We start from the raw sequence: 27,061 nt of genomic DNA, 5'->3' as shown, positions 1-27,061 counted from the left end.
GAAAAAAATATTCTCAAATATTTTTATTTATCATTATTACAGATTTATACTATACACCATGGAACCATTCAATTCAGCCAAGAAAACATCAATTTCAAAATAAACAAAGAATGCTGAATGGTTTGTTTATGATTTTATGAAAACAAATTTTTCCTCAAATATTTTTTTCCGCAACATATGCACAATTTGAATTGCTTTTCATCTGCAAAATCTTTAACATCTATCTTCAGCTCAGTTTCAACCCAAATATATCCTTTAAAATCAATTTAAATATCATCCAATATAAAAAATTGAAAATGAAAATTATGAATAAAAATTCTAAAAATTCTAAAATTAACTTTAAAAATGAACAAATATAATTTTAACAAAGTTTTACATAATTCTTTTCTTGACATGAATATAATATAATTGAAATGATGTATTCACAGATTTAGAGGCGAGGCTTTCTGTGGATGCCAGGTACTAGGTGGTACCAGTCCGCCCTCATCGTTGTGACGGGAGACAGAGTGGGGGCTGGTAGCGCGAGACAGTGCAACCAACCGACACATCACTCCCATGTCCTCACACCTACACTTTACATAAGTATACCACAGACACGGATGTAGCCTTAAGGCATTTCTCTGAGCTGTCTTACTGAAGATATGTCAGGAAGATGTTCAGATCATTCACCTACTCAAATGTGCTGCTTCAAAACTTCACACAGAAATCTTATTCATTAGTTTCAGAATAACGAGAATAAATTAGGGGGGGCTTAACTGTTGTTAGTATTGATATTATCTGTTTTTCATCCTTTTTATAGATGTCATTACTTTTGTACAATAAAGTAGTTACTGGTTTCAAATAAAGGTAAAAGTGAATGAATATCTCTAAGTCTTTTGTTATTATTTTGGATGAGACTTAATTTTCCAATACAATTAACCACTATTTTTATCTCTTCCTGACTTATGTAACAAGAGTCATCAGAAGATGACATATCCCCCCAGACCCACATATTTGAAAGAACAAATCATCTGACAGTTACTTAAAGTCCAGCTTGACATTTTTTTAAAATAAGTCCAAATCGTTTCCATGGAAATCATGAGAAATATAAATGCCAAAAATCTGTAAATGGCAAACAGCACCATTTTGAAATGTGCCTAATATATTGGCAAGATCTGTTGAAAGGTACTGAAATCGTTTCCATGGAAACCGGGAAAAATAAAAATGCCAAAATCTGCAAATAGCAAAAGGCACCACTTAAGGTTCTGTTTGATATATCTACCAAGTTTTGTTGAAAAATATTGAACGTTCTTGAGTTATGCTCCGGAAAAGAAGCCCACCCCTCCATTTTGGGACTAAGTCCAAAACATTTCCACGGAAACCGAGAAAAATGACAAAAATCTGTAAATAGCAAAAGGTAGACTAATGCTTAGTCTCTGAATATATATAATTTTGATAGTAACAAACAAGCCCATTTAAATTGAAAAGGAGCCCCAAGGAGACCAGAGATTCAGACCTGAGGAAATCTAGACTTTCTTTATTTAGGGCTTTAGCACTGCAGAGAGGGCTTGGCAGTAGGGAAAATAATGTGGTTCAGGGACAGTGAGACAGACTAAGCAAAAGGCACCACCTTAGGTTCTGTTTGATATATCTACCAATTTTAGTTGAAAATTATTGAACGGTTCTTGAGTTATGCTCTGGAAACAAAATGATTACGGACGGACAGACGGATGGACGAGGTGACGACTATATCCCCCTGCATTACATGCCGGAGGATAAAAATTGAAATGTGTTGATCACAGCACCTTGACACTTAATATACATAACCATTAGGCTGCATATATGAGTATGGTTTTACGCTCCGCTTTCTGAATTATTCCAGCAATATCTGGGTGACACCAGAAATTGGCTTTACACATTGTACCCATGTACGGAACCAAACTCCAGTCTTGGCTTGATAAACGAACGCTTTAACCACTAGGCTACCCCAGCTTCCATTTGACTGCATGAAGGCTTGCCAACTAGGTTATGTGTTAAGAATCAATTTATAAATATGCAATATGCATATTGAGGGGTAGCTCAGTGGTAAATGTGTTTGCCCATGATGTAATAATCTTGGTTTGATTCCCATAGACTTCAGGAGATAAATGTTATCTGTTTCCATTTTGAACTGACTGGGTCAGACAGATGTTCATATGTTAAAAACCTTTGGGTTTCAAGTACTTAATAACACCTACAAATATCAAAATACACAAAGTTCATCAATACTGTCAATTTACTGTTGGGGTCAACCTCTTTGGACATGTATCATAGGGGCAAGGCATCACACCTTCATCAGGTTCATGGTTCCAAAGCAAGAACTTCTTTAAAAGATGCTACTCACGTGTGATGTTTATATACATGGTGTTGCGTGGGGTCGAAGTTGACGCGTGTGTTGGGCACGCTGCAGTACATGCTCTGAGCATGTGTGGTCTGGGGCTGAGGGTTCAGATGTGATGTAAGTCGAACGTTCAGCTTCAGGTCACTCATCCCTGACTGGTCAGGTCGACCTGTTCCATAGGCCACTGCCTGGATTGCCTCCTCTGGGAGGCACCTGAAACATTAAACACTGTGTGAAGGCAAAGGGAGACAACTGAAACATTAAACACTGTGTGAAGGCAAAGGGAGACAACTGAAACATTAAACACTGTGTGAAGCCAAAGGGAGACAACTGAAACATTAAACACTGTGTGAAGCCCAAGGGAGACAACTGAAACATTCAGTCATGTGACACAAAAGGAAAAGGGAGATAACTCTTACAAGCAATGGTGTGCAAAACAAAGGGGAGACAAAAGAAATGACATTTAAACTTGTGTGAAAGCACACCAATTCAAATATTTTGGTACAACCATGACAGGCGAGTGAATATTGTTATGGAGTCTGCAAGAATATTCCAGCTAAACCCTGGTGGCAAATATATATTGCCACAACTGAGCCCTTTGTGTAGAAAGATGACAAGCAATCAGACAAAAAACAGAATCTGTCCATTCATGTACTGGGAACCAAATCTATTCAATTAACCAATTAGCACCAAGAAGCACCAAAATGCACACATGCACCAACTGGAAAGTGTAGAGTCAACAATATAATCGTATAAAGTTATCCGTAGTACCACACAAGTGGAGTGTTCATATTCAGATAATAAACACTTTTTTCAATCTAAATCAGGGTTCACAAAATCACTCTGGAGGACTAGTGTTCCTGAATTTTGTGTCTACATTGTTTTCAGTCATATTCTGTTCCAGATTGTAACAGACATAAAGCACAGAAAACTATGAGTGTTACTGACCAACAAGGACCGCTATCACTAGTTCATTTAGTGACTTTCCTTATATAGCAGACACGAGACGCTCCGACTTGTTGTCTGTGGTCCTTAAAATTTCATTACCAATTGACAAAGAGGAACCTTTTTTAAATATTTAGTTCCATGGTAATGCAGCCATCAAGTCAGAAGTTTTTAATGTAGTTTGAAACCTCTAATGAACCGAAGATTGTGTATTTTGCACATGCATGGTGGAATAAACCAAATAGTAGAAACATAGGCTACATTGTAGTGTTGGGAATTGGTTAAAATCTAATAATTGATGATTGGTCCATTACAACCAATCAATCATCGAAAATAATTGGTTAGCGTCATTTATCAAATGTTCCTGTTATTTTTGTTAATGCACACAAAAAATAAAGAAAAAACGTAGTAATTGGTGTTTTTTTGCAAATTGCATAAAGTTCATTTGCAAATTTTGCATATTTAAATGATGATTAGTATGTAAGGAACACATATTTCCTGGATTCTTTAAGAAAAATTCAATCATGACTTGGAACGAGCTTGTACATGTAGTGCTTATGAAATGTAAATTTAATGACACAGACAAAACCAGCCTTGTGAAAAATATTGTTAAGGCAAACAAGTGTTCCAAGATTGGTCGTGTTCGATTATGAGAAAACATGTTCGATTGCTTGGTCGTTTAGTCACTGCGACCAATCTTCGATTATTTCAATTAATCGGACCACCACTACTACATTGTCCATCCTTTCCATTACAGACAGTGACTTTTTCAGTGAAATCCACCAGATTGCCAAATATGAATCAAAAGTACAAAGTAATGTACTGGAAAGATTGATGGAGATGTTTCCACCTACACTGTCCAATTGGGACTGTCTATTAACCAGGATCCACATAAACAAGGTTTCAGTCTAAGTTAATGAGTTCAGGTAATGTTTTTGTAATTTAGGCCAGACCAAGTTTATTTCTTGTTTCATGGACTTTTGTCCTCACAAAACCTAAAGGCAGGAGGGGTTAAAAATAAAAATAAAATCACCGGTCAAAGTAATATTCCTTCTAAATATTAAAAGTATTTTACTTTTGGCAATTTATGAAGTGTACATGGGGCAAAAAACAATCAGAAAAACATTTTCTTGTAAGTTTACATTTTTGGCCAATTAAAACATTAGGATTTTATTTTGTGAGTGGGGAAAATTAATTTATTTTTTTACTTATTCTTGAAAAAATACGGCCTGCGGATCCGTAAAACAAGAAATAAAATTGGTCTGGCCTTAACTTGTATTATGGGCCTATGGCCTTTTTGCAGAATAAATCTGTCTGTCTTAACAAGTTCTGGACACAGATGCGTTAATGGCCTAACTCTTGACACTGGCAGCGGAATTAACCAACAACGAAATACATTCACACTTCAGAGAGCACTTTCCGCCTCATATTGACACTAGGCACGTCGACACTTAGTCAAACTGAGTTAAGAATTCAAAATAGATTGCCTCGCTGATCTGAGTTTAGGTATGGCCGGGTTCAACGCCGGTACAATTCCAGAATAAATGTGTGATCAACGCAAAGAAAAAATAAACTGTTTCCCTAATCTGTTAGGACTGAATGGGTACACTGAAGACTTCAAATATGATGGCATCCTTGAGTTAAATATTAATAGTTGTGTGCGGGTGTAACTTTGTGTGGTTACCATGGAAACTGATTTTGTAACGCTGAAAATAGTTGTTATGAACAGCAGACAAGTTTATTCACTGGTGATAATTTCAAAATGTTTTTCTCTCCTAAAAACACCTGGAAAAAAACACTATTCTGAATCATGGAATAGTCATCACAGCTTCGCACATGCACAGCAAACAAGGCCACATACCGATGCATGGCCATTCACGATTTTTGTCCATACGAGGTGAGACTATTTTTATCGTTTTTTGATTCTGCAAACCCTAGAATAATGAAGAGAGCAATTTTTATATTTCACAGAAAGTAAACTTGTGTGATCACAGCAAAAAGACCCAAGACAACTGTAACCAATACTGTTTTCATGACAACATATTCATAATCTTTCGAAAAAATGAAAAAGATAATAATTATGCTAATATTTCCATGTGATGATTGAGGCAATATATTTTTACAAAATCATTTAAGAGACTGTAACAGAAATTGAGTATTTTTTCATTACAACCCAATACTTATGTGGTTAGATTGCTATCAATATAATGCAAACTAAAAGCTTTATTTATCCACTACCTTCTAAATGACTCTCAAAAACTGTGAAATGAGTCATGATGACTCACAGGCTTCACTCAAATTTTCACTGGCTAGGTGAAGCCTAAAATGTTCAGACAAGAAAAATATAAAACCAATAAACAGAGAAAATTCTGGCCTAAAAATACATAGAAAATTAATTATTAAACAACACTATGGGCAGATTCTCAACCATGATGTCTTCACAAAAAACATTTAAAGAAGAATTCAATAAAATAAAATGTTTGACAATTATTATAAAAACACACCAAAATTCCACAAGCATAAACAATTCCTTTGCACCTCATATTCCTTGTATTTGACAAAAATTGAAACTTTTTAACCTGAGTGAATTCTGTGGTTTCGGTACCAACTGCTAAACACAATATCCCCTCCACGATGTTTGGATGACCTGATAAGACACTTCTTAAACAACAGCAGTTTGCTACAACCAAACAATCTCCTCACACAGGCAACAATTTGCTTTCTCCTTTCTAGACCCCCTAGTATCCCCTCCGCTATCCCCCCAGCCCCACCCCAGGCCTCGACATGGCCCCACCGTATTGAATGCCTATGAACAAAAGGATCCAGCCAGCGACCAGGTAGAAATAACCAAAGCACTTACGACTTGATAATGAGGACGGGGTAGCGATATCTCCAGTTGTTCTCTATTATTTCCTTGACCTGCTCTACAGGTGGGGAGAAAACCAATCATGGCCAACACAGATTCCGGTTGTAGATTTAGAGAAGCTATTTCATGTATAGAAATATCTTGTGGCATCCACCAGCTTTGTTATGAAGCTTGATTTGTCTGCATTTTCAAATCGGTTTTGTTTAAGAATCGGTTTTAAAGCATAAGAATTGCTGTCATTTTTCGCAGTATAAAGAAACTTGGTGCATTACATTTGTGAAAATATTTGTTTCTGAAAAATGATGGATATTGTTGGTCTGTCTGAAGTTATTTTCTAAATCATGTTTGTCACACATCCACATCGAGATACAGTGAGTGAGTGAGTGAGTTTAGTTTTACGCTGCTTTTAACAATTTTCCAGCAATATCATGGCAAGGGAAATCAGAAATGGGCTTCACACAGAGAAACTACCCCATTCTCATCACCAGACATTAATTATTCTTGCAACATATAGGTTCTTTAGCTTTGTTTTTCAATGACACAGTCAGCTACATTCAAGCCATAAGGGCGGTGGGGTAGCCTAGTGGTTAAAGCGTTGGCTCGTCACACGCCGAAGACCCGGGTTCGATTCCCCACATGGACACAATGTGTGAATCCCATTTCTGGTGTCCCCTGCTGTGATATTGCTGGAATATTGCTAAAAGCGGCGTAAAAATAAACTCAGTCAGTCAGTCAAGCCATAAGTCTGGGATCCATGAATAACTGAATCTGGACCTGACAACCCAGGGACCAACATCATGAGCATCAAGCCATACAATCAGGATATAATCAACCCAATCTTTAACACAGTTGTTGGAGATCTTTATTCTGACCAGAGCCCCCCAATATCAATACATTAAATCCACAGGCAAGTGTTGAAACATTATTTAAGAATTGAGGCATGGACCAATCATGTTTAACATGACATGATGTAACCATACACCTTCAGGAAAGGACTGACTGACTGAGTTTTGGTTTTACGCCGCTTTTAGCAATATTCCAGCAACATCACGGTGGGGGACACCAGCAATGGGCTTCACACAATGTACCCATGTGGGGATTCGAACCCGGGTCTTCGGCCGGACGAGCCAGTGCTTTAACCACTAGGCTACCCTGCCGCCCCTTCTTCAAGGAAGGATTTTTTAACAGTCAACAGCGATGGCTAATTTCAAGGCCTTGTAAATATCTTTTTTTCAAGGTCCTTTTAAATAGTGACTACCAAATTCAAGCCCTTACAACCTCACTCATCCCTCTGAGTCCCTTCACCTTTGACACAATGGTGGTCGACAGGATTTAAAATAATACTTATCACTAAAACATATTTTGATAAATAACAGCAACATAACTGTCAAAAACAAATATTTGATAAAAAAAATAGATCTTATATTTTTTTTATTCATCCAAATTTGAATAAAATTAGACTTTCTACATTCACATGACTATAGCTAGTAAAAAAAAGCTCACTTAACACAGAACTACTAAAACATGTACTGCTTACAATATTCAGGTAATAGGCCACCAATCTGTCATCGACTTGTTTGTTTATCTGTCTATGTGCTTCATCACTGTCATTATCGAGACAAAATCTCAAATATTTGAATCTCCCCAGGCCAATCAGATACCTCAACAAGGAAATACCATATGGTGAAACAAACATCATATTCAGGAAGAAATAAGGGCTGACACCTGTGGAATATGATCGCATGATAACAAAACAATTTAATGCCATGAATCTTCTAAATCCCAGCCCTTAGAGGTAAAGTGGACAAATATTTCTCTCAGGTTTGCAAATGATTGAGTTCGTCATTTGTTGACTGACATCTGGAAGATCAACATGATGAATTGGTTGATTACCTGGATTAAAAACTGCCTAAAACGTTTATGCAAACTGCATCATATGAAGTGTGTTTTATGGGAAAGTTAATGGTGACGTCGAACCAGTGTTAGAGTTTTGATGAAGGAGAATTTATTAGCTTAATAAAATACATTTTCAGGAGAGTATTTTCAACTTGAGCAACAATCTGTCCTCTGGGTATAAGATGACATTGCTTAAAGCGGCGTAAAACCAAAGTCAGTCAGTCAGTCAGTAAGATGACAACCTGACCTGGAGTTAGCATTTCCTGTTAGTTACCCATAGTAGCCATTATGGCTGCCCAATGTCCACATTGTCCTCTAACACAACAGAAAGAGGTGGAGGGCAAACTAAATTGGGATCTGTGATTTGAACAAAATGTCAATGCCAATATATTATCAATAGAAGCAAGTTGAAATGTGGTATAATGTTCAAAATTGTTGTGGGTATAGAGTAAAACATTTCCATGTGTCATCTTTAACACCTGTTGGTGTGACCCGGACAGAGCATCAAACCACAGACCTTCCACTCCCCTGGAAGATGCTGTAACCACATCACCACAGTGTTGGTCCTTAATCAACAGAAACAATGACAACCATCAACCTTCTCTGGAGGTTTTAATGTTGTCTGTTTGTGGTCAAAAGCACTAAAATTGTATGCAACCAAAATGCATGGAGTTCAAACCAAAGTTAAAAATAAAATAATAATAATTTAAGTGCATTTATAATGTGGTTAACTCCATTCACTAGGTGAATACTCACAGAGTTTATAAATAAAATAATTATTATTACCCCGGATAATTCAAGCTGCCTGCGAGGCGCTAGAAGGTTAATAGTCACATGACTTATCCCACCAGGTACCCATTTCCATGATGCTAGGTTTGTGTAACCTGGCCAACCTACCATACTATATTTAGATCTTTCAGATACTTTACACATCTGTAAAGCACAACATTTCCTAAAATACTTAAAGACATTATCTCAGTTTTATGCGCAGGAAACCTATAATTCTGGGTTTGAATCCTAGATTTACCCATTCTTTGGCTTTGTCAGCACTACAAGGCTTGTTGTTTATCATCATTATTGAAGTCGTAACATCTTAGACCTGCTTTACTTTCAACCTTCTTTCTACATGAATCAAAGTGATAAATATCAGAGACATGTGTCACTTTGGACCTTTTCCTTCATTACCATGACTACCCATGAAGATCCAGGTTAGAATATTGATCTTCAGCAACCCATGCTTGTCGTAAGAGGCGACTAACGGGATCGGGTGGTCAAGCTCGCTGACTGGGTTGACACATGTCATCGGTTCCCAATTGTGTAGATCGATGTTCATGCTGTTGATCCCTGGATTGTCTGGTCCAGACTGGATTATTTACAGACCGCCGCCATATAGCTGGAATATTTGTGAGTGCGGCATAAAACTAAACTCACTCAATCACTCACTCATGACAATGACACACCATGTTATAACTTTCGAGAGCAGTCTTAAAACAAAAGTGAACCATTCTCCCCTGCATAGCATGCATTTACATATCCAGACCATTGGCACCAGACCCTCTTCACCTGAAACTTAAACCTCCTCACCACCTGGAACACAGATAGGTCACTCCAACAAAAGGGCATTTAGACCCGACCATGAGGGTTGTAATATTACACCATTATTCAATAAACGATTTCATCTGAAGGGCCTGTAAGTGCAAGGCCTTGTTAAGCCTCGACAAAGGAGATTCAGTCACACTCGAACAGAAAACAATATTTATAATAAGGTCAGCATTTTTCTGAAGTGTTAATAAAACCTAATTTATCTGAAGTCTTCAAACACAATACAGTTAAGGAAAACTTAACAACAAATCAGAAAACAAATATGGCAAGCTACATAAAAAAACTACAGAGACAAATCAATACCCATAAACATAGCTTCTGATACATGTCCTGATTTCTCAAAATCTGATCTAACGGAAAGAAGAAAACATAAAAATAGTACCATCACAGAAATCTGGGCATAAAGAGCACTAGACTCTCGTACGCTCTCAGATACTGGATTTTTCCTATGCAAGTCGACTACATTTCTCCACTTTGTGAAAATGAAGAATTTTTGGACTCCTTTCCATTGTCCATCAAAAGAAAATTTGACTAAATATATCAAGGTCACTATGCAGTAAAAGGTCAATAGCTGAAGGTCAAAGTCAGAATACATCTAAAGGTCAAGGTCACAGAATAAACCTACCTATAAATGGTGACACGACCCAACCAGTGCTTAAATGCTTCACTGTAGTCATTTGCTTCACATTTTTTACTGATTTGAACTTGTCTGGGTTTTTTTCAATTGACATTTTTTCCAGCACAATGACACTGATAGGAAAGTACAATTTATGAAACTAACAGATCGACAGACCGATGGAGAGATACGAAGACGGACAAAAAACATATCAAAGGGGAGCTCTGCAACGCACAGTTGCATTTTATTTACTCGACTACAGGATACAGCAAGTTCGGTCCTAACACGGATATTCTCAGGTCGACGATGCCGGATGGTGTTGCATGATGGGAGGCCTTGTGCAGAAATACAAGTGTCATTAGGTCAGCTCTTAACAGCTGGAGGCTCAGGAACTAACACTTATGACAAATTACAATTGTTCATTGTCGGCCTGGTTGGGATCTGTTTCTTATACAGAATGGTACATGATAATTAATTTCATTTTTGAAACAACTAATCCACAAAAAAACGGACAATGTCTAGGAAGTAGTCAGTTTGCAAGGTCACGCCATGACAGATTAAAAACAGTAATATGATAAAATTGGGTGGTCGTATATATTTTTTCAGTACTATAATTAGCTATTCCAATCCAAATTGTGGCAGTTGAACAGAGCAATGGTTAAAGCGTTCGCTTGTCATGCTGAAGATCCGGGTTTGATTCCCCACACTGGCACAATGAGTGAAGCCCATTTCTGGTGTCCCCTGCCGTGATATTGATGGAATGTTGCTAAAAGCAGCGTAAAACCCAACTCACTCACTCACTCCAATCAAAATACATATGCATAGGACAATTACTGAATCAATCATAGGGCTACATTCAGCCTTGGCTCCTACAGAGTTTACGAAACAATGCTCCAGAAACCAGGATTTCTTAACAAGGGACAATTAAATAGATAGTGGTAAGAGTGAGTGAGTGAGCATGGTTTTACGCCACTTTTAGCAATATTCCAGCAATATCATGGGGGGGGACACCAGAAACGGGCTTCACACATTGTACCCATGTGGGGAATCGAACCCGGTCTTTGGCGTGGTGAGCCAACGCTTTAACCACTAGGCTACCCCACCACCCCTGATAGTGGTAATAACTGGTGACTTGGGTTGGATGTCAGATGATACTCATAACATCGATCACCTGTTTGTCTGGTCCAAACTCTGGTATTTCCAGGCCACTGACATACAGCGGCAAGATTGCTGAGTGTGGCATTAGACAATGAACAAACAGCATCATGAACAAACAGCACCACACCTTTGGTTCAACTTTATGACTGTTTTTAAAATAGGGAATATACGAAGAAGGTAAGCTGTATCAACAATTTACTGAATACAACCTACTGATTTTACCAGGATCTGTACAGGGGCTTGCAATTTAAATCTTTTTGTGATAGCATTGTATTCTGTTTTTGTCCAATGTTTGTATTTTACGTTGTATTCTTCTGACAAACTGTGATGATAAGTTACACATAGATTTTATGAAAATCAGTTCATCAAGATACTATCTGTGCAGACATATATCAAATGAGTGAGTGAGAGTGAGTTTAGTTTTATAACACACTCAGCAGTATTCCAGCTATACGGCAGTGATCTGTAAATAATCGAGTCTGGACCAGACAATCCAGTGATCAACAGCATGAGCAACATATATCAAGATAAATTGTCGCATCAGTACATCTTAACATCACAGTATCATCTGGTGAGTATCTTGGATGATGATGATGATGATGATGATGATGATGATGATGATGATGATGATGATGATGATGATGCAAAGTAGATGATGAAGAATCATCTTTAGTGGGTAACAGTAGAATCCCAATAGATTAATAAAAAAAATCAAACTTGGAAATTGGGAGAAATCATAGTACCACTTTTTAATGTAGCTTACACAAACAAGCACCATTTTAAATCAGACAATGACCCATTGTCAGGACCCATGTCAAGGTAGGGTGTATTTTAATGCAGTCAAATCTAATCTAGATCACAAACACAGATTGCCAGACAGAGACAGCTCACTGATTCATCAGCTCTATTAATGTTGTACAAACTACCCCATCCATTTCACTTGTTGGATAAAATAGATTTAAACTGAGTGACACTTGGCTTCATGTTTTCCTGTCCATGGTGACCATGCCTCTTCCCTCGCTGCTCTACGCTAAAGGATGGACAGAATCAGTAGTAAACAGGTAACATTGTCTAAAGTAAAAAACATTGCTTTGAGGCAAAGTTAACTGAAATACTAGTACTTGTAGGCACGGTTGTTTCAGAAGCAACATATACTACCCATCAAAAGTTTAGACTCACTTAAAGCATTCACTATATGTTACGTATATGTACATATGGTTACATTGAAGATGAATTTCTCCACTAACTTGGGGGAACCAACTGCAAACCTTATGCAGATGAATTGCACGAGGATCATGTATCAAATTGCTGAAAGGCATGTGCAAATATTGAGCACAGGAACAGCTGCGTTTTGGTGTAAACTTTTGTTAAGAATTCACCAATTTTCACTGAGTTTCATTATTTATTGAACTCATGACAATAATATTTTCAATGTTACAAATTTGTTTTACAATACATCAGTTCATGTGTAGACAGTATACCATTAAACAACATGGAATATTTTGCAAAATCTAGTTTAGAACAGTTGACTGAAGTAAGTGGCTACATGTACTTTAGTGAGTCTAAACTTTTAAAGGGTAGTATACATTCATATCTTGTTTTCAATTTTGCAATTGTTATTGAAACTTTTTTTGGACAGAATAATTTATTCAATAAATACATTTTCAGTGATAGTGCTTTGATGTTCAATGACTATTTTGTCTATTTAGTTCTCAAACAATATATGGAGTCTTTGATGTCTAATTCTGAAGCAACTGCATGTGAGTTGTAGAAACATTTTTTCTATTTAGTGATCATATATGAATATTCTTGATTATAATATTCATAAATTTGTTATTTTAAATTTTCAAAATTGAAAGTATACTTCAACAAACAAGTTCTTGTCAGGTCAAATATTAAAATTGTCTCTTGAAATTAATTCCACGCAACATACAAGCAGCATTTTGACAAGTTGCTACTGCATAAAGACAAGAAACTTTTATGGATGACAGTTTTTTCCTTTAAACATGTTTCATGACTACTTTCGCACCTAATCAATTGTAGGACAGAACCAGTGAATGGTGATTTATACAGGCAGATTATTTACTCAGGGTAGCTTTAACATGCAGAAAGAAAGTTGTCAGAGATAAATATGATTGTATTTGTAACCATGGAAACATCTATATTCCTGATAGTGATCCTACTGAACTCACTGACCTGGTCAATAATCACAAGTAATTCTATATTATTTGACTTTTAAGAAACATAATGTCATAAGATGACAGAAGTTTCTACAAGAATACACAGCTGGCCAACAATAAAATCTCATGAAAATCCAAACTATACACAAAAAGTTCATGAAATAAATTGCACTACAATTAATTCTTTATAAATTTAATGAAATAAACAGTGAAAGTACCAACATAATTACTCACCAAAGAAACCTGAAATATATCAAGCAATGTAAGATAAACCACTTTAAAGTTGAAATCTGTGTGTAATGTGAACATACCTTAGCATAGCTCCAAATATTTATCCCTTAGTAAATGTCAGCATTCCAACAAGGCCAGGTAACTCTCACTCAAAATCCAGACAATTTGTAAACAAAGGACACAATTTGAAGCAAACTGCAATTCCTCGAAAATTCTCTCCTCTGGACACAAAATCACTCAATGATAATCCTTTCCTCCCAAACTAAAGACAAAAGTTATCCAAAGCTGCAGCTTGAAAAAATACCACAACTGAAAAAGTTCGAAACTTTTTCTGTCAACGTTTCTCCGTGTTTCCAATCGCGAGTGCAATCTCTGTTGTACCGATCTCATCAAAGATGACGATAGGATGACTGTAGGCTAGAGTGACAACCACTGAGGCTCCGAGAGCTCATTGTTGCCCAAGGATATAACACCCAGCTCCGTTATTCATGCCTAGTGTATGGACGTTGTCTCGTACTGGTACGAATCTACTTGCTACGCATGGCTCGAGTTTACCCAAGCAGCCATATTTGTTTAAGCCAGTTTTAGATGAGAGTAGACGCTAGTCTATTGATAAGAGTTCCAAATACTACCAAGGGAAGTCTCCATGTTACTCAAACTGTCACAGGTTCAAAGTTTGTTTTTTTCCAATATCCAGTTTTTAAGGTTAGACTTTTATCTTTGTAATTTTATTTAGTACCATGCTGTAGAGCTCTTGAAATCTCAAAAGCTTTCTAACAAAACATAATTATCTTTTGAAATCTGAACATTAAAAGAATTTTTTCAGATTCATATTAATCCAAACACTATCTGATTATATTAGTCTGTCTCTTCTTTATAATAAAATTAAAAAGAGCTTTGGTCCTTTGTTACTGCTTTAGAAAATAAAGACAAATAAGGGAACACCACTTCATGGCAGTGTTCCTTATTTCTTCTCAGATTTCCTCCCACAGCACTATCCAAAGCTGAAAACTGATGAAAACTGGAAAATATTAAAGGAACGCTTGGATTTTCTTGTGTTCTTTTATTTGTTTCTCTCAGTCAGGGGTGGAAATAACTTTAAAATTGCTAGTGGCACATGTAAAATCACTTGCCCTGATAATTTTTCCACTATATCGGCCGTTTTCTTGTTGATTTTTAAAAATAAACAATATAATTAACATTGGAAAGTCAACTGGACACCGGTACAGTGTGATATACAAATTTGCTTGGCCTACAGAAAAAACACTCGACTCGGGCAATTTTCCACCCCTGTCAGTATATATACAATTAGTTTTTAATTCATGACAAATCTAAGTCCGAGTCCTAAGTCCTAAGTAACTATAATATATTTAATAATATTCATATTAATTACATTTGGACCACGTCATAAAAGGTGCAAAAATGTTTTATCAACAATGGGTGTCACCTTTATGTCGCAGTCTATTGAAATGGCCAAAATTGAACATCGCAGCTGCAATGGACATGATAACATTGGCATAATAACCCATCCAGAGAATAAAATAAACTGCGGTAAACACATCTCTTGACAGGCGGCATATATTCTGAGGACTTATTTCAACACGCTTTTAACAAGATCGTCTGAATATACAAAGTGTACATTCTGGACCAAGTCTTTGCCAGTCTCTACTACGAACTGAGCAAACACGACACCACTGAATTCATTCCTGTGTTAGTTTTGTCATAGGTCAATAGGAACTAGGGTTGGGTGGGACTCCACTATGCTTCCTATAGAAAGTTTTAAACACAAATATTTTGTTTTCTTTACATCAACACAAAGGATGATGAGGATGGTGTGGAGATGTTTGCAAGCTCTTCAATAACAGTGGTGTGGAAATTGACACAAACTTAATTTTCATCTGAATATCTAGGACAATTATTGTTTGTTTGTTGTTTATCACTGTTGTTAGTAAAGCACAACAACATAACAACATATACATAACAGAGTTTGGAACATACAAACCAGTGGTTAATATTATGAACAACAAACAACAGAGGTATGATGGCATCATCCACCAAATCAACAACCCCTGAAGACCTGGGTAAGAATTAATCTTCAGCAAACTTGTCGTAAGAGACGACAAACGGGATCGGGAGGTCAGGCTCGCTGACTTGGTTGACACATGTCATCGTAGATTGATACTCATGATGTCAGTCACTGGATTGTCTGGTCTACATTATTCACTGTCATATATGGCTGGAATGTGTCTGAGTTCAGTCATAAACAGCAAACAAACAAGCAAACAAAACAAACAATAAACAAACAAACAAAAAAGAAATCACCAAACCATATCACCCATTGGCCTATTGCAACTATCCTGTTTGCCAATTCCAATCAAGAATTCTGAAGGGTATGACAATAATTGAGTGAGTGAGTGAGTTTAATGACCTTTGAATCAGTACTTCAGCTATAACCGGACTATAACCTGGCTATAACAAAGCTATAACATGGCTATAGCAGACTAACATTGCTGCAATAATGGTTACAGCATGGCCATAACACGATTACAATCCGGCTATAACACGAGTAGAACATGGTTACAACATGGTTATAATATGACTACAACTATGTTATAACATGACCATAAAAAGTATACCATGACCATAGCGTGGTTATACCATGATATTAACCTGACTATAAAAAGTATAACATGACCATAGCGTGGTTATACCATGATATTAACCTGACTATAAAAAGTATAACATGACCATAGCATGGTTATACCATGATATTAACATGACTATAACAGTTATAACATTATAACAAGTACAACACGCCATAGCATGATTATAACATGGTATTAACATGACTATAACTATCTTATAACATGAATATAACAAGTATAACATGACCATAGCATGACTCTAAGACAGTTATAACATGTCAGCTTACTGTGTGAGGAAAGCATAAAGTGGTGCAGGTTCTGAGACATTTTTGATGAAACCCACAAACACAGCATTCTCACACATCTAAGGGAGACAACTCTGCACAGCTAGTTTAACAATGACTGAGTCTCCTACTGACCTACCTGGTTGCCATGGTACTGGCTACTATGAGTTATTAGATAACGAGATATTGTTAAAGTATACCACCAACATTAATATTAAGAAAAGAGTGAACATATAAAAGCTGAACAGGATTATTTGTTTTATATTCTGCAAATACAAGTTTACATGTTTACCTTAAAAAATAGTTCCCACATTTAGTTCAACTGCAAGACATACAAGAAATGCAGACAACTTTTTCAAAAGATGATGTTGTAAAATTGTGTTTGAATTGTACATGGATGACCCCTCCTGCCTTTATGATCTTCAGTATCATCAACTAAACAATACCTAACAAACTGCTTGAGTAGAAATAGGGAAATATCTTGCTCCCTGTTTCAGTAAACCACCTACAACCCATCACCACATCAAGTCTCCCCAGAGCCTGATCAATCGGCTATGCCCTCTAGAGGTGTGACGATACGGAAATGTCACGATACGATAGGTATTGCGATATCTTGGAACGATACGATTCGATTTGATGCATATCACGATATGCTATCTTTAGTTATTTTCTTTTAAAAAGTATATTTTGACAGCAAGTAACAGTGTAAATTTTTACATAACCGTCAATTTCTAGTGTACATGAACAATTTTAAGGTCAATGATTCATATCACGATACGAACAAAAGTATCGATATATTTATCGTCAGATAAAGTATCACAATTATCGATACTACGATATATCGTCACAGCTCTAATGCCCTCAAGACCTCCAGGAAAGTCTAAGGTCCTCATACTACACCCCAATAATAACCACCATCCCATCATCAGATGGTATTGCCCAGATAGCATTTGGACGTTGGCCCAACGTTGGCTTTGTTGGCAAAACCACTGCCAACGTTGGGCCAACGTCTGAATGCTATCTGGGTGGTAGCTGACACTCAGGAAACACTGACGTCCTCTAGCCTTCAACCCTCTTGACAAATGCCATCCCTACCCCAATGCATTCCTGAACACCCAGACCATAAAGAAACATTGAGGTCCCCATGACAACCACTGTCCCCCATCCCAAGGCCCTGACCATTTATAAACATTGAAGTCCCTATCCTACCAATACGCTCATGACAACCACCTCCCCCCATCAAAAGCCATCAAGGCCCTGAACACTTTGTGATTCTACACCTCCATGACAACCACCATCCTCACTCCAAGGCCTTCAAGGACCACCATCCCCACCCCAAGGCCCTGTCTCAAGGCCCCAACCCCACCTCCAGGACCAGCAAGGTACTAATCCCCGGCCCATATTGCTGATCACAGAGCCACATTAAGATGCTCTCCGGAATGTCAACTTGATGTCACGTTGTTTATTCTACGTATTTACTGTAGTAGAGCGGTAATATGATCACACTATTGAGGCAGCGTGACAGAAATTGAACCTGTATACAATGCTGGCAAACCACAGACACGTTACTACGTCATAACTGTTCTCACATGACATGATAATGTTTCTTGGGACAGTGATCATGGTGATGTACTTCACTCTTTAAGGTAATGTGGAAATGACTTGGGCTTCCTTGCCCGGAAGGTAATCATGTCTGGAATGGATGAGGGATTGATATTGTGAGCACCAATCAATCATCATCATTATCATCATCATCACCACACCATCACATTATTGTCACCATCACACCATATCATTCATCACCACACCATCATCATCAAACCATCACATAATTATCACATCATCATCACACCATCACATCATCATCACACCGTTGTCATCATCATCATCATCATCATAACCATCACATCACCATCACATAATTATCATCACACCACACCACATCACACCATCATCATCATCATATCACATCATCATCAAACCATCACATAATTATCATCACATCATCATCATCATCACCACACCATCACATAATTATCATCACATCACATCATCATCATCACCACACATAATCATCATCATCACCACACCATCACATCATCATCATCACACCGTTGTCATCATCATCATCTTGGAGGTAATATTTTCAACACACAATACATCTTTGTGATATATTCTGACATTTATTAATTCCATTGTCTACTTTATGGCGCACATTGTTGAGTACTTCCGCACAAATACATTCTGACACATTTTAATGTTGATGTATATGAACGACATGGACCAAGTGACAGCTGATCCTGACTGTGCCATCTCTGATGCACTCAGAGGTGGTGTAAGCATTTCACAGTCATAGTCTTCATTACTTAAATAAATTCTCTCTATGCAAACTTGAAAATACTTCTTTGTGTTCAAAATGTGAAAGGGTTTGTTGCAGACTTTAATACAAAACTGACATAGTTCTTAAAAAAAACTTTAAACCATGTGTGTTTGTGTGTGTCTGTGTAAACTGACATAGTTCTTAAAAAAAACTTTAAACCATGTGTGTGTGTGTGTGTCTGTGTGTGTGTCTGTCTGTGTCTTTGACATATACTATGTACATGAAAAATACTTGCATCAACAGGTTCCAACAGTTTCATGCAAGATAAACATTTCTGTTAGTGAAATGATGCTTGTTTTGACAGATCTGGCCCTCTAAAAGACAAAAGTCATTTTCTCTTGTTCTTTCACACAAAGGGATATATCTTACCACCATAAATATTTATTTGATGAAAGTGTAACCCTTTCTACAAACTGCTCCTTTTTCTCCTCAAAATTGGGTGTATCTACCGTCATAAACGGTAATTTTGTTCTAATTCCAGTGATTTTAATACTTCATACACAAGCAAATTACGAACAATTTCCAAACAGTTGAGAAATTAAAAAAGAAGTAAATATAAAATTATGACATTTTTTTCATAATAAATGCAGTTTGATCTCAACTTACATTGATGTTGGGATTCTTATCAGAAATTGAAAATAAACAGGTCCTAAAAATCTATCAGGAAGAGAGTGGGTTAGATATACAACCAAGCCTTCAAGAGTTACCTCCCCATGAAGATCTGCCTTTAATTAAATGAAGCACAGTAAAATCTTCTTCTATGTACCATGGGTGTTGGGGTTGTACAGAGACCTTTGATTGTTCAATATCAGCGCTCGAAATTAACGTCGGTCCTTAGGCCTGAAGCCGAATGAAAACCACTCGGATCTACACGTTTTGTTTTCTGCAAGTCCTTATGGCCGACAGCTTTTTCATCCCCAGTAACTAAGAGTATTATTTCCATATTAAAATATAGGGCCTACACATTCTGATCATTATTCTTTTATGGTTCTGGGTCCTTATCGCCTGCAGCTTTTCAGTGTTAAGAGCAAACACTGTTCAATATTTAGCAAATTTACTACAAAAATAAAAATAAAGTTGTTCTGGGAATTCAGGCATGTGACAATTACAAGATGTTCATCAAATGCTATTCAAATCTCATTTGATGTTTTTGGAGATCAAATAGAGCACAAAAACACATCTTTACTGATTTCCAGTCAAACATGACTATTATTTTTCAATGTGTTTCAGGGGATTAATTATTAGCAGCTGGCTTACTCTAGCTTGAACTCCTCATCTGTAAACTAATACATTATTACACACTAGCTCTGTTGATTTTCACAAGGGTCCATATCCATGGATCATGCGTCTTACAAAATAAAATGTTTGGTTTCAATTGAGAGGGCAAGTGAGTTTAGTTTTCTGCAGCTTTTAGCAATATTCCAGCAATATCACGACGGGGGACACCAGAAATGGGCTTCACACATTGTACCCATGTTGGGAATTGAACTTGGGACTTCGGCATGAAGAGTGAACGCTTTAACCACTAGGCTATCCCACTGCCTTTAAACAGTATTCTAGTTAATCATGGCGTGTATACCTGATAAGGTGAGTGAGTTTAGCTTTACGCCGCTTTTCGCAATATTCAAGCAATATCATGGCAGCACACCAGAAAAGTGCTTCACATATTGTACCCATGTGGGAAATCAAACCCGGGTCTTCGGTGTGACGAGCGGATGCTTTAACCACTAGGCTACCCCACCAGCCCTACCTGATGAGTAGGTAAGCCTCAAATGATGGAGGTCTTCGATGATAATGTCTTAAGAAAACCCCACAAGCATGGGTATGTGCTGACCAACCTTAGAACACAATGAAGAGTGAGTGAGTGAGTGAGTTAGGTTTTATGCCGCTTTTAGAAATATTCCAGCAATATGACAGCAAGGGACACCAGAAATGGGCTTCACACATTGTACCCATATGGGGAATTGAACCTGGGTCTTTGGCGTGACGTCCCAATGAAGATGAACTGAAATTCAACCTTCAAGCATGTGGCGCAACTCTGCAGAACCAAAATTAGATCTTAGAATAGAAGCTGCCCAGGTATTCATTTGCACACACATATGAGTGTAAGCAGAAGAAACATGTACGTTTATTCTTTTGTGGAAGTGCTTAAGATAGCCTCAACCTTGACCTTGAGGTTCAAGGTTGACAAACACTTAAGTACATGTATTATACACTCTTACCACTGGGCAAACGATGTGTACAAATTGGCATGCATAAGAGTCTTAAAAAAACATGACTCTCTCAATAAGTTCGCAACTATTATTTGCAGAGAGGTTTATTCAGAGTATACTCCCTTTTTCTTCTCACTGCTGGTTCAAGTCTCGTTCAGTCAAAAACAAATCAAAACTTAACAAATTTGTAAATACAGCTAGTAAAATAGCCGGCGTCACTTTTGATAATCTTTCACTTCTCTATGAGCGGCAAGTACTTTCAACGTCTGAAAAAATCATTAATGAGACAACCCATTTTTTAAATCTACAGTATAAATTTTTACCTTCGGGCCGCCGCTATACAGTGCCGATCACCAAGACTAAACAAGCTCGAACGTCCTTTATACCTCAAAGTATTGCAATTTTAAACAAATGTGGAATGTCCAGTTATTCATTTAATTTTATTTAAGCACATATTTATCTCTTTTTATGTTTATAGTAATTTCATATTTTATGTTGTTATTCATTTGTATTTTTGTCAAGCTCTGTGATCCAAAACGAATTCCTTTTAAGGTACTAAAGTATTGTCTATGTCTAAGCAGATGACTTATGTCACGTTGAGAAAAAAACACTCGTACAAGTTAGTAACTGTAAAGTATTAGAGGATATTTATAAAGAATCTACTTAACAAAACTAATTAACTGTGAGGTGAGGTGAGGTGAGGTGAGGTGAGGTGAATTGGGTTCAATGGGTCGTTTCACCTCACCCCACCTCACAGTTAATTAATTTTGTTGAGTAGATTCTTTATTAATACCCTCTAAAATCTACTTTCATAGATAACAAAGAACAGAAAACACAACTTGTCTCCAATACATGGTGTTTGCTTGCTGTGTATCTGAAAATGGTTTAGAGGAACACTGTTACTATGGTTACATATTGACAGTTCCATTGTCAGAAAACTAAAAACTGTAGACAAAAATATATTAAAACCCAAATATACATTTGATATTTATAAACACATCACACTGACAATAACAGATTGTTGTTTCAAACAGCTTTTTTAGAACCCGGCAACACAATAACAACATCGAATGCTGAAGTTAACATTCATATTTTGCCAAATTGTTCAATCATAACATGGATAATATCTAGAGTTCAGTCCCTTGATACACATAAACACCCTTAGTCATCAAATAAAACGAACAATTCCAAAGCTTGAGTTGAGGCCGAGGTAAGTTTTTCCGCTCTCTTCCAGCCTTGAAATTCAAATAAAAACGTCTGTGATTCTTGAAAAAAAATAATGCCTTACATTTCCTTCCTTATCACTACTGAATTTCCTGCAACTTGGCACCTCTATTCATGTTTCATACGAAAAGGAAACGACAATCGCCAGCACTGCAAGACCTTCATTCATGTTTTAGCAGTCAGGATGTTGCAATATACCGATAACATTATGGTAGGCTCTCCTTTTATTAAGCTGTAGTCAGTAACAACTGATATTCCTTGAAGATAACAACATTTTCTTTTTCAGCTTTTTTAATGATCCCCCAAAATTAAAACCTAAAATACATAAAATCAAACTGAAAATGCACTTGTTTTTTATACCGACAGTCTTAGAGATTGTCATGAGATATTTTGAGCAGAAACTTACCATCATTGTCTGAATCAAAACTGAAAATGATACAAATACTTTGCACAAAGTGTTCAATTTATCTATAGAACAATCTTTTCACCATCAAAATCCATACCCCAAAAAGCTTGGCCTAATGCTCAATTCATAATATTGAAATTGAGATGAATATCATTTTGTGTTTTTTGTCCTGTGTAAATAATGAAGCAGTATCTTCCAGAACATTCCAGTCACAAATACAGTATTAAATGATTAAAAGATTATTTTTTAACTGTAAACACTGACTTGATAACAAGATAACAATCTTTTCACCATCCAAATCCATACTCCAAAACTTGGCCTAAAGCTCAATTCATAATACTGAAATTGAAATGAACATCAAGTGTTTCTATGTAAAAATGATGCAGTATCTTCTACAACATTTCAGTCACCAATACAGTATTAAATAATTAAAAGATTATTTATAACTGATAACATTGATTTTTATATAATACTCATAACATATGCTGTCACTCTTATTGCAGACCTGTGAAGAACTGGGTTAGAATTGATCCACTGTAACCAATGCTTGTCGTAAGAGGCGACTAATGGGATCGGGTGGTCAGTCTCGCTGACTTGGTTGACACATGCCATAGGTTCCCATTTGCGCAGATCGATGTTCATGCTGTTGATCACTGGATTGTCTGGTCCAGACTCGATTATTTACAGACCACTGCCATATAGCTGGAATATTGCTGAGTGTGGTGTAAAACTAAACTCACACACTCACTCACACTGATGGTGCAGTTGCTGTCCATCGGAAGTCCAAACAGTTCTCCACTGACCCATGAGATGAGTCAATGTCTTGTACTACACATTAACAGTGAGTGATTATGGTTTTATGCCACTTTTAGCAATGTTCCAGCAATATCCTACACATTAACAAAATTAACAACATTCTTCATTCTTTCAGGATTTGCCATGATGCAGATAACCTGCGTATTTGCAAGACAAATTATCTCAAATATACAGTGAATTTAGAAGCTTGAGTCATTGTTGATGCAATGCTACTGGACCCTTAGTTCAGATAATCTAAACTTCTAAAACTAAATGTTTGCCAGCTAACTGCTCAGTGCTGATTAAATACCTGACTAGTCTGTCTCACAGTCCCTGAACCACATTATTTACCCTACTGCCAAGCCCTCTCTGCAGTGCTAAAGCCCTAAATAAAGCAAGTCTAGATTTACTCTGGTCTCCCTGGGGCTCCTTTTCAATTTAAATGGGCTTGTTTGTTACTATCAAAATTATATATATTCCGAGACTAAGCATTAGTCTAATACCTGACCTGCCTTAGCTTGTTTAAGTCGTTATTAAACAATCACAGTTGATGTCTTGATGTAAGCTCCAAACTGAAGTTGACTCCCAAAAACATGTCCATGACTCCCTCTCATGACATCAGGGAGTCATGATGATTCCTATTTTTTTATGTCTTGAGCAAACACTGATTCATATCAATCAGAGTTTGCTGTTTTGTTTTTCAAAGCACTTGAAAGAAATATGCATCATATCTGGATTTATTAGCCAATGATTGCTAAACATTCTGTTAGTCTAAGCAGAGACAATACTGAAGTTTCCATTCTGGATTCTTAGAGATGGTTCCACTTTGCATACAAGGGGGACAACTCTTTGTGTCTTAAAGACATGGAACCATTTTCCGGAATTGACAGAGATAATATAAGCTGCCTGTTAGGCGCTAGAAGGTCAGGTGACTTTTTCCAAGGTGAGACCACACGTATCATGTGCTTCGTTGTGGGGCAGGACTGAAGTTCTAGAAACTATCAGGAGTCAAGCTGCCAAACACGGTCACCCATCCAAGGACTCTCTGAGCTCGACATTGCTTAACTTCAACTGATTTGTGACCTGAGCTGTACACACTGATGCGGTGTGTGGTCCTGTTCTGTACTGATGCTTGTGAGTTATGGGAGAGTGAGTGACTTTGCACATACCTGATCCAGTGAAGCTGCAGTAAAATATCCATTTGCTATCAATGGAAAACACAATGATGCTTAATACTCATAGTGAGTCTGTTTTGCGCCACATTTTAGCAATATTACATCAATATTACCATGGTGGACACCAGAAACCATCATCATCATCACCATCATTATCACCAGAAGCGGGTTTTACACCCAGTACCCAAGTGAACAATCAACTCCAGCCCTTCAATGAGACAAGGAAATGCTTCAACCTGGAGGCTATTCCATCGCCCTATTAAAAATGGACAACTACAACTACTCCAGCTACCACAACTTCAACCACCACTGCCATCATCATCATCATCATCATCAAATCAGTTATGACCATCACGATGGACTTTAAAAAAGGGCTTGTTCTACCACTTAGTGCACTGAACTAGACAGATCATGTCGGGGACAACCCATCATGATGTAACTCAAAGGGCATACTTTATCGCAGGATAACATTTGAGTCACAGACTCTGATGTAGTAACACATCATCTTAAAATAGATCTTAATCATCATCTGATTATCCAATCATCACCACCATCTTCATTCAATGATATGATTAATACATTACGACACCGATTTGTTAAAATATATTTTCTGAGTTCACCATACAGGTAATCTATAATCTATCGTAGCACTCTCTCCACTGATAACAGGACATGAATGTCAAAACTGATACCAGTTTATTCATTGCCCATTAATGATCGCTAAATCTTTGGACTGACTGACTGAGTTTAGTTTTACGCCGCTTTTAGCAATATTCCGCAATATCACGGCGGGGGACACCAGAAATGGGCTTCACACATTGTGCCCATGTGGGGAATCGAACCCGGGTCTTTGTTGTGATGAGACAACGCTTTAACCACTAGGCTACCCCACCGCCCCTAAGTCTTTGGAGTAGCCTAGTGGTTAAGGCGTTCGCTCATCACACCAAAGACACTGGTTCGATTCCCCACATGGGTACAATGTGTGAAGCCCAATTCTGGTGTCCCCTGCTGTGATATTGTTGGAATATTGCTATTGGCGTAAAACTTAACTGACTCACTATATTTTGGATTACACTTACTCAGTAAAGTACAGATGGTCCCATCCGGGATTTGAAACCACACTCCCAGAGTGTGTGAGCAATGTTCCAGCAATATCATCGGGCAAGGGACACCAGAAATGGGCTTTTCCCATGTGGGGAATCGAACAGGAGTCTTCGGCATGACTCAACACTTTGTCTACTGGCTTATTTCAAACAAAAACTAAAACAGTAAATAATCCCTCATGGAACATGCTCCATAAAACACAAATTCTTCATGTACAACTTTTCCTACTGGTATAGTTTTAATAATCTCTAGACCTTTTTATCAAAGGGAACATATAATTCAATACTGTTACATTTAGATATATGACATTCAAGAAGTGTACTAAATTAACCTTACAAACATGTTGAAACATCTAAAATCCATTGAAATCTTGTTTATTGAGCAATGAAATGAACAGAAAGATGGAAACATTTAAAAAAGCAGGTTACCAGGGCAACAGTGTCAAACTTCTTTTTCACAACTGTTCATAACATGTAAAAGGGTCATAGCTATTTGCAGTGAAAAGGCACCGAGAACGAAACCTGCATTATACCCATTTAAACATAACAATCTGCAAAATATCACAGTTTCAACAACATGGCTGCCAAAGCTGTCTGTGGTTTCCGTGGCAACAGGATTTGGACTTGAGGTGTGAGAATTGTTGGAAATGTTTGCTTCCAGTTGTGAGAGGGTTTGTTTGCCCTCGAAGATGTCTTGCATACACTGAAATCCTGAAGGCTTTCTGATAATGTTCATCTCAATGCTAGTGTTTGCTGCCAAGTAGAAGATACAAAGCTATTCGTTTGTACATCTGCACCAACCTGATTGTTGATACTTTCTTTCACACATGAATGAAAGATGCTTCCGTTCTTAGTTACTCAAAATAGATCATTTCTGATATTTCGCTTGCGAGATTGTCTTCCCAAAAAGTAAAATCGCTTTTTATCCATTCCTTTTCAGAATGAATTTTAATACAGGTCTCATTTGTCACATCTTGTCTTAC

At 37.2% G+C, this 27,061-nt stretch overlaps 1 protein-coding gene across 1 annotated transcript in view; it reads right to left on the bottom strand.

Annotated features, from left to right (window-relative positions):
* Window positions 1-27,061, bottom strand: part of LOC124281768 (myelin regulatory factor-like) — a 99,857-nt gene that overhangs the window by 29,440 nt on the left and 43,356 nt on the right. The window contains 1 exon segment of the mRNA XM_046717741.1: window positions 2,363-2,572. Coding sequence (XP_046573697.1) covers window positions 2,363-2,572 — 210 coding nt within the window.

This window comes from Haliotis rubra, unplaced genomic scaffold (assembly GCF_003918875.1).
Source record: "Haliotis rubra isolate DU_JTF1 unplaced genomic scaffold, ASM391887v1 Scf29, whole genome shotgun sequence".
Taxonomy (NCBI): domain Eukaryota; kingdom Metazoa; phylum Mollusca; class Gastropoda; order Lepetellida; family Haliotidae; genus Haliotis; species Haliotis rubra.
Note: the sequence above shows the minus strand (reverse complement) of the source record. Positions and strands in the feature narration are given on the sequence as shown.